A 9,977-nucleotide genomic window follows, 5' to 3' on the forward strand; every position below is an offset into this window, starting at 1 on the left:
AAATAAACACTCTATACTCAGTGTATGCTCTTTGTTTACAGTGATATATTGTGAAAATTGCGTCTCTGTGGTACAGTAACAGAGGTATACACATCAACACAGGTTTCTCAACTATAACCTACAGCTGCAATATTTTAATTTCTTGTGTACTGTACATGTTATAGTCAGCCTCCAATGTAAACTGTGCATAAATATTCAAAGTGATTACAATGGAAAATGTGTACTTAGTTGCTTTTCAGTGATAGCTTTTGTCAGGACTTAATAATCTGCCATTATCTGGGATATTTAAAGTATCAGCTTACTTTGTTAAAGCATTTTTTGTTGAATAAGTGCATGAACAATAGGACTTCTAAAAGCTAAAAATATGTCTTAAGTAAAATAAATAGGAAACTGAAAAAATGGCATGTATCCTCAGAAAGATTTGCTTCGCCATGTTTTGAATTTGATACACTGAATGCACACATATTTCCATCATTTTCCTGTCTGATTTTCAGCTTTTATATATATTAATGGCAGTGCAGACTGGGACATTTCCCTGGTACTGTAAATTGTCCTTTATAACAATGTTTTATTAAGATCTTTCTAATATCAGTCTTTGGTTACAGGCAGTTTGCACCGTGCATCCAGTGTTCCAGAGCGTGTCTATAACATGGGAATTACTGAAAATGATTTTACACCAAGAACTCCTTATGGTTTCTCATATTACCAGTCAAACCAGGTGAGGAAAAGAAGACAATAAACAGAAATAAATAGATTGCATACATCATTTATTCATTTTGTTACCATGTATAATTGTGTGTAGATGGTTTTTCAAGGTTTTACTTGCTTGCCTCTTTCCTCTTCATAGCCTGATTTCTAGAAAATAAGGCTTCTACAGCTAAGATCTGTTAACATTTTCCCTGCTGCAGTGACTTCTGAGCCTAGTGGCTAAATTAAACTTGGTCGTACTTTTTGCCATCCTGTTGTTTTTGTGAGAATTTGCATTAGGGCAGAAAATGAAAAATTATATTAACCTTAACTAAGGCAAAGGCTATAACAAGTCAGATCTTTATCCGTCCCACCAAGCAGCAGGTCAGTCAGCACATCTGCAGCTCAAAGCTGCTGGAGGCCATGCTGCTGCTCACCCAGCTGTGGGGTAACAAATTATATGAGTAGGAGCTGGGAATATGGTGAAAGAGGTTAGGATGTTAAGCATTCAAAAACACAGGAAAACAGATGATTGCTTTAATTTCATGAGGACAGGTAGAGTGTTCCTTACATTTAAAATCATGCTGTTGTAACCTGTTTTAGCATTACAAGAATTTCAGCAGTACAGTCCTTGCAATACAGTGGTGTTTCTAAACTATCTAATCATAAATTCACTTTTTACTTTGACAGACTTTTATTGGGTTCATGGCCTAAATGCTAAGTTAAATAATTGGTTTTCTGCAGGGTTTGTGACACAGCTCGTAACTAGTATGAACCTATTTGACGGAGCAATCCTATGACTTGGAAATCCACACGTAGCTCAATAGCAATGCCACTGCGTGGCCAATGTTAGTAAACTGAAAATAATTCAGCTTGAGAAGAGAAATGTTTGTTTAATAAATAACTGTATACGGAGGGGCTAATTCTTTTTTATTTTAGTTTACTCAAGAGTGGCTCATTGTCATTAAAGGCAATAGCCCAGATTCTGGCTATCTAGTGAAGCAGCTCAGTATTGGGAGAGCTAGAGCCATTCACTTAAACACATTTCCTTCTCTATCCTCCTATCTTCTGTTCTCACCTATTGTTCACTCCATAGCAACAAGGGGAAAGCTGGAGGTGACATAGGAACCATAAGAAAATACGGTTCTCACCTATCATTCACTCCATAGCAACAAGGGGAAAACTGGAGGTGACATAGGAACCATAAGAAAATACTAGTTTTCCAGGAAAAAAGAAACTAAAGTATTAAAAAGAGAGAGGCGATTTGACCTTTGTGAAAACCAGAAAATGCCACAAGGTCTAATATTTCACAAAAGCATTAATTTTCTTGTCCCCAAACAAAAGATAAAGATATCCTTGCATAGCTTCTGTAGGATAAACAGATGTAGCCAATGATCCTTGCCTCAGCCTACTAGTTTCATCAACCTTTACTCCTTTTGTGAGTTGATTACCACCCTCAGTAACTCCTCTACAGTGAAATTAAGGGATTTCAGTCTGGCAACTGTCTGCTAATCACTGTCCCTTCCATTAATAACTTCTGTAAGCTTCTCAGTTTACCTTAACAAATGCCTTTAATATTACAAAACTTTAATACAACATGGAACTGGAATATATGGGGCTTTGATTTACGGCTGGATGCCACTATGTTTACTGATTTAAAAAGATTGGGCCATGACTCCTTTATTTCAAAGCCAGACAGCCTCCCAAGTTGGTTTAGTTCTGGAAGGATGTCCAACTTAGAGCATAAGAAAAAAGCAGAAAAATTGGAGAGCTCCCAAATGGCACCTAAGCAGTTAGAATCTTGAAGACACATCCTACAAAGACGGGTTGAAGGGAATGGGATTGTTGAGTTTAGAAAAGAGATCTTCTTGGAATATTGTGTAATCTCTTTCACTTTTAAGAGGTTAGATAAACCAGGGAAGGACTATCTCTTCTTAATAGATTCTACCACAAAGTGAACAGGAGGTCTAAATAACCTTATATTAATAAGGTTAATAGCAATATGTGAACACTAGTACAATATTTTAATATCTGACTGATTAATTTTCTTCAGTCTCATGATCAGCCTTGATTTTAATTTTAGTAGCAAATGTGGGTGTTAATCCCTTAGGAGTTTCAAACTGAAGCTGAAATCTCCATTAATAAGCAGACCATTCACTAGCAGACATAACTGACTTATGCACTTATTTGAATTTTTGTGATTACTTTTTTGATTTGGTTTCTTTGCTATTAATCCTAAATGCTGTGATCTTACTGTGACTCCTGTTCTTTTATGCACCCTTGAACAGGTGGCCTCGCCATCCTTTTATACAAATGGCTGGGGGACAAGGATTTCTTACAAGACAATGGAAGACAGAGCTCAAAGGCAGCCTCTGAAGAGACTAGAGGTTTCACCCCAACAAAGTCCTGAAAGATTGGCATATGTGTCCAATGATTTTCACTATGACAGAGGGATTTCAACTGGATTCTCCATGAGGCATGGAGATATCAGGAGATCCAACGGGACTGTCCCACCAAGATATGCTCGGTCTGAGATTGTTGGTTACACTCTCCGTGATTCAGTGAACAGGGGACGCTCCTTTAAGAGACAATCCCAGATGGGTGCTATGAATGATGCCATCCTTGATGGTGTCTACCCCAGCCCCATTGGACCTCTGTACCATCAAGCAGGCAACAGTCGTAGTATGACTGACCTTTTGGAAAAAGAGAACTATCTGACCTCGGGCAGTGCAATGGGACAAGTGAGATCACCAACTGCTTCCCGTTTGGGGTCTCAGAACAGGCAATCTTTAAGGTCCAGCTGGTACCAAACTACTTTCAGAAGCACACAGGCCAGGAAGGAAGCTTCCCAGCCAGCTTCGATAACCAGTGTCACTGCAGAAACAGATGGAAAGAGGATGCCATTGACGGCTGCTGTGGCAGCAGCAGGGAGAAATGGTTTCCTGCAGAGTGAACAGGTCACCATCAATGGATCTCAGCTAGGGTAAGCACAATGCAGGACTTGCTTTGGTTCTGGAGTGTCACAGCTGAAAGGAACCTGTTTGTTTAAAAAGAGAAAGTAAACTGACAGCAGTCAACACAGTGTATGAGATGCAGAGGATGCAGAGCTTTGTTTTGCTTTTAAAAATCCACCTCCACTGCAACAGAGGAAAGGGAGAAAAAAATGTATGTGTATGTACGTACTGCAGGATCCACACCTCCTGCTCAGCTTTTGGGACATTTTTACCAAGAGTTAACCAATTTTATAAGGAGACCTAAGTAGTTGCTGACTGATTTACAGCTTAAGTCACAATAGGCAGTAATGTATTGACAGATTTTGTGCTTATAAGAAACCAGATGATTTCAGCACTAGTTTTCACAAGAATAGGTCAGAAATCTACCAGTGAAGCAGCTTTTGTCAAATTGACAATTTCTAGTTAAAAATCCTTCATGGTTTCAAGGAAACTTTTTAGTTTTTATAAACTTCAGTTAAAACACAGCCAGAAATTTCTCTGAGCTCTGTAGCACCATCTGTACCTAGAATAAATATAAACTGCTTTGAATCTTCAAGACCACAGAGCTTCTCACTACCGTGAGATCCTACATGCTCTGAGGACACTATCTTAATTTCAAGCCCTGTTAGCTCCATGGAAGAAATTCCCAAAGCTGCCTTCAGACTTCATGAAAATTGCTTAAAATCTTAGAAGCATTCTTTTTTTTTTTTTTCAGTATTACTTCCACATCCCTCACCCCCCTCACCCCACCCCACCCCCCACCAAGCTCCCTTCCAGAGAAGATCTCAGAATGTCCAAAATCAATTCCATTTTCAAAAGAGGAAACTTATCAGTTCTGAAATTCCCCCCAGGAGTGAATATTTTAGCATTTTAGAATAATTCTGAGTGTTTCCAGAGTCTTAAGGTTCATGGACAGAACAAACCGGGAGATGGTTACTTGCACTGTTTACTGTGGGTTTTGCTGTTGTTCATAATCCGAACAGGATCCCAAGGTTTCTTATGTTTCTTAATCATGGTGCCATTTACAATAGTGTTACTAAGAAATGTCTCTTTTCCGTAACTGTGTAGCTGTTAAATTCTTTTTTCTGAAGGCCACCTTTCTTCTTTTTCTAAATTTGCTACTGTGTGAGATGAGGCACCATCTGATATCACTGCTACGTACAGATCAGGTATTTTCTGTTGTCAACTACATGTCATCTGTTATAACTTATGTGATATGATTTACAAACATATACAGTCTTGTGCCCACATCTGATCTGGATCAAAATTTTCAATTCTGGGTGATTCAGGAGTTGAGATACCTGGTATTAATGATATGACTCTTGAGTATTCAGTCTTTATAGCAAGTAGGTCCAGAAGAAAACAGCTGAGAGATCACAACAGCTAAAGAATTGAGAGTAATAATGTTGAAAATAGGTACCTGAGAGAACTTTGTTTCTCAGAAAGACTATTTACAAATAGGCATATATCCCATTGAATTAATCATTTACTTAATTTGAAGCACATTCTTGAGTGCATTTCTGAGCTACAGCCAGCAATTTTAATATTTAATTTTGTGTAGGAGCAGTTTTGGTTCTTCTTGTGCAGGTGCAGACACTGGAGTCTGGTTGTCTGCCTGCGCAAACGTAAACCCAAGTGTTTTTCATACTTGCAGATGTAAACATCTATCTTCAATCATTGTGCAAGTGGCTTGCTTGAGACCATGCTGAACTCAGGTGAAAGATTTGTGACCTAATAGAAATATTTTTTACAATATAATTCCTTAATTGCCAGTTTTTAAGTTCAGCTTTAGCTGGAAATTACAGAGGAAAACAATTAGAAATGTTGTGAATGCCTCTAAAGTTCCTTTTGCAGATGTGTACAGATTTAATTTCTCTCAATATGTCTATTTAATTTACTTGTGCATCTCTTGTTTAGGTTTTCAAATATTCTAGGTTCTACTTTAGTTTCATAACTAGTTTTTTGGGGAGAGTGAGGGGCTCTTTGTTCTAACCAAAGTTTTAAAAGGTCTCTGTAAAATAAAATAGTAAAATACAATATTAGTGAAGAGACTGGTAAAAAGCAGCAGGTAAGATGCATTTCCACAGGAGATTTGTACCACTAAATTCTTAAATAAAGAGCAAGAAACTATAGCCATTTTAGCTGACTGAAGTCAGTATTTGCTACATATGCTTATGTGTGTGGTATCCACATACATTATTACCCTTTTTAGACATCTAAAATACACATTTAATAAACTCCCCTTGCAGTTCTCACCACTGGAAGGGCTTGATGCAGAAGTCCTGTTTTGGTTGTAGTAGATTCCTATTCATCCACACCTAGCTACTGCACAGTTTCATGCAGAATAAAGTATTTAAAACATAATAGGCATCATTTTGCTGTGGGTTATGCACTGCTGTCAAATTAGAGATCTTTAAGTCCGTCATTCTACCAGTAGTACAATAATTTCTTCTGACAAGACTTCTCAGTTTAAGAAGTTAGTAAAGACCTTCACATTTCTTGTCATTTCCCAGTCTCTTTGATTTTAAAGTTGTATTATCTGACATATTGCTCCCTTTCCTGTTTGTGCCTTAATAATGGAAGGGGGGGGAAATGTTAAGCCTGTTTTCTGAGTAATTTGATTTTTCCAAATAACAATTTAGGCCTTTCTGATATTAATTAAGAAGATGTAAAATAGTTGTGTAAGGTTAAAGAGAACTAGTGGACTAGCTGTGTGTAGTACTTGAAATGTATATAAAACCATTTTCAAACTTTCTGTAGAAGAATTAATTCTTGTTATGAAATCAAAATATAGAACTACTATTTCTGTATGTTCTGTTGAAGTGAAGCAGTTAAAAGCATGCTCTATGAAGGGCTTAGGAAAGAGACACGTTCAATCTGAAGCTGTCTGAGAAACAGCTGCTTAGAGAATCTGACTTCTAAATGTGCTGAGAGCTGTCAAAAAATGATTAGGCAACATAGTGTATATATCTCAAAAATGCTATATCCTGGCAATTAAGGTGCAGTCAGAATTGTCAAATCACTGTTCTGTTTAACAACCATTGCCTGAATATCTCTTTGTTGTCATTACACATGCTAATCAGCCACATGGCGGATAAGTTTGCCCATAAATTATTTGAGGGTAGGATGGAATGAATCATTGCACCAAATTCTATTTTGACAAAAGTTAGGCTGGTGCAACTTTATCAATACCATTGAAGGCCAAAGATTATGTTGCATCCTTTATTAATGTCAGATAAAATGTTCGTGAATGCTATTTTTATGCAGTGAAGAGCGATCCTAGTTTGGCAGTACACAATAATCAGAGAAAGGTTTTGACCACTGCATATGAAAGAGTATCAGCCTGAAGGGATAACTCTGGTCAGTGATGGGTTGCTCTCAGTCTCAATGCAGATCTTCACACCCAGCACTTAGAAACCTGGTCTCTAGCTGTACATGTGTTTGTCTCAGTCTGGCAGTGACTGCTGATGGACCTTTACTACTCTAGGACATTCTTGGCATCTTGAGGCTGAGTTCCCATATATATTCTCTGGTGTTCCATGAGGGATTAGCTCATGCAGCAATCTTGACCTTGGAAAGTCCTTGGGTAGAGTCCTTCTTTTCTGTTAGTCACTGAAATGACTCACAGTTAATCAGAGATTCTGCCGCTCGATAGAAGATGACTGAATTTGGTCATAGAGCTCCAAAGTTAGTGCAGTGACTAACAGGCAGATAGGCATGCTCACATGTGCACATACATAACATGGTCACAAAAACCTTGTTGATTTAACAAATCTGACTAAAACCCAAACGTAAAAAGCCTGTTTTTCTGTTCTACTTAGAGTGAAGAAGAAATATGATCTGGCTTCTTTCATTCCTCAGTGGCAGTTTTTTAAGCAGGTTTCTGATCAGTACATCTGACTTGCAACTTAGAGTAACGTAGTAGCGACTTTGTTTGAAATCCAGGCTGAAGTAAACTCTGAAAACCTGGAAGCTCTAAGCACTGCCAGACCAGAGCCTGGGGCACTAGAGATAGTAACCACAGTTCTGTCTAATTTCACTTTGATTTAACTTCTCCATTGACATCCTCAACATGCTGTCCATTTCATCTTGGCCATGCACACGCATGCCTCAGCACCTGTAGACATAGCACGTTTGCTTAAAACACTGACTCAGAGGAGGGGAGAAGGCAAGAAATAACATGACTTATACCAAAGGGAAGTATAAAGGCAGGTGGAAACCTCGGGGTATGGGAGGATAATTGCATTTGCAACAGGTACATCAGGACTGTTAATTTCTCGGACATGTCCTTGGAGCCATACTGTCTTTTGCCTTATGAAAGCAAGCAGCAGATGTTGATTTACAGTGTAGCTGGCAAAAATAAAATGCCAAAAAAAGTCCATTTTTGTCTCAGAGCTCATGACGTCATCATAAATATTTTGGGGAAAAGAGTTGATTTTCAATGCATTTATAGTGAGATTGTCTATAAGAAATCTGCCTGATTTCTGCATGGTTTGTCTACCTTGCTCCTCCACAGCCCATTCTGGGTAAGCCTGGACTTCCAGGCTCTTTTGTTCCAGCCAGTCCATTACTGAGACAGTCCTAGAGCTGAAGAACTGAACAACTCCTGGTGCAATCCACAAACACATGCTTTAGAAATGTTCCTTTTCTCAGTATGAAAACATTTCCTATTTCACTTTTCTGCACATAGTTTATTATTTAATATTTCTGCTTGGTTAAAAGAAGAAAATCAAAAGTTCAATTTAAGCCAACTTACTTCCCAGGCACCTGTTTTAACATAAAAAGTAATTGTGTCAAAATTTCTAATTTTAGATGCACTTACTGAGATGATTATCAAGTAAACAATTCTAATGCTGGTAGCTCTGAAGTAGGAAGTTATTGCCAATGACTACTTGTTTCACTGTGGTTCACAGACTGCCCTCTCATCCCTGCCTGGCCAGCCTGTGATCTGGTTCTACAAAATCATTTGGTTTAAAACAAAAAAAATTAGAATACTCATGGTATTCCCCCATACCCCCCACCCCTCTGCAACCACTACATTGTTTCTTTCTCTAGGTGGAGAGTATTTGAAACCAAAAGTAAACAAAAAGGCTGGGGAACATGTCCACCTGCCCCAGAGCTAATGCACCTGATTGTGCCAGTTGTTTTATGTTCCATTTACTGGGGGAAAAATGGGTCTTGTGACCTCTTCAATTTTTTATACGGTTGTCTAACACAATTAGCACAAATTAAGAGCAAACATGCTGGAAGTTGAGAGGAAAATAGCTGTGCATATTTTTAATCCTACCACAAGCAGTATACGTATTCAATTTAATGAGTAGTGAAGGCTTTTTGTCCCACCTGAAAAAAAGCTTTGCCGATCTATTTCAAACAAGAACAACTTCTAAAAGCTTGAGAAAAGCAGCTACTGAGCCCTGCATATATGTAGTCTGGGAACGGAGACACTGCAGAAAGGTGTGAAAACAAATGCAAAGAAAGGGATCACCACATTACTGAGAAAAACATCGTTATCTTCATAATCAGTAAAAGACACTCTAATTTGGCTATGACCTTCTTTGGATCTTAGTCCTTCATCCACTTATGTTTTCGTTTCATTTTTATAATATGAAGAATGACTTGCTTTGTCCAGAACCTGTCATCATTGCAACACTTCCATTTATGAGTTTCTTTCCCCCCAGAATATTAACATCTCTTAAAGCTTTTCTAATATTTTTTGCTACTGGAAAGGGAATAATTTTCTGAGAAAAGATAAAATTACTTGAAAATATGATAATCCTGATATTGCAAGAAATTTCAGAGGCTACTTTTCTTCTGCCTATACTTTTAAGGAGCCTAGAAGGGGACATGACTCTGGAGCGGGCAGTGAGCATACTGAAGAGTGAAAATACACAGTCCACACCTAGGATTCTTGCTGCAGTGACTTTCATACAGCATGAGTGCTTCCAGAAAGCAGATGCCAGAAGAAAAGTAAGTAATTATTTTCACGGCAGTTACAGTCAGGTAGGGCAAATAGCTTTCTATACTGTATGGTACTCTGTGCCAACACGGGGAAAAAAAAAAAGACACTCCAAGAAACGTTGTAGGATACTCATGTTGAATATTTTTCCTAAAAGACGCTGATGCTTTTTGTTGCAGATTCTTCTAAATCCATGGAATGACACTGGTCTATACTAGCAAAAAATTTGTTCTTAGCATTTTGTTATAGGAGGTGTAGAAATACAGGGTAAAATTTCACCCAAACCATCTGTAATTACAGAGGTTTATGACCGGTGGTGAACGGAGCTAAATCCAGCTGGC

At 38.2% G+C, this 9,977-nt stretch overlaps 1 protein-coding gene across 1 annotated transcript; it reads left to right on the top strand.

Moving 5' to 3' along the window:
* Positions 1 to 610: 610 nt before the first annotated feature.
* On the top strand, positions 611 to 9,647 carry LOC104492803 (plakophilin-2-like; the record flags this gene model as incomplete). The annotated part of the gene is made up of 3 exons (XM_010135401.1): positions 611 to 718; positions 2,976 to 3,670; positions 9,509 to 9,647. Coding segments are annotated over exons 1-3 (903 nt in total), but the record flags the coding sequence as incomplete, so codon positions are not given.
* Between the last annotated feature and the right edge of the window lie 330 nt (positions 9,648 to 9,977).

Source organism: Buceros rhinoceros, unplaced genomic scaffold (genome assembly GCF_000710305.1).
Source record: "Buceros rhinoceros silvestris isolate BGI_N320 unplaced genomic scaffold, ASM71030v1 scaffold6714, whole genome shotgun sequence".
NCBI lineage: Eukaryota > Metazoa > Chordata > Aves > Bucerotiformes > Bucerotidae > Buceros > Buceros rhinoceros.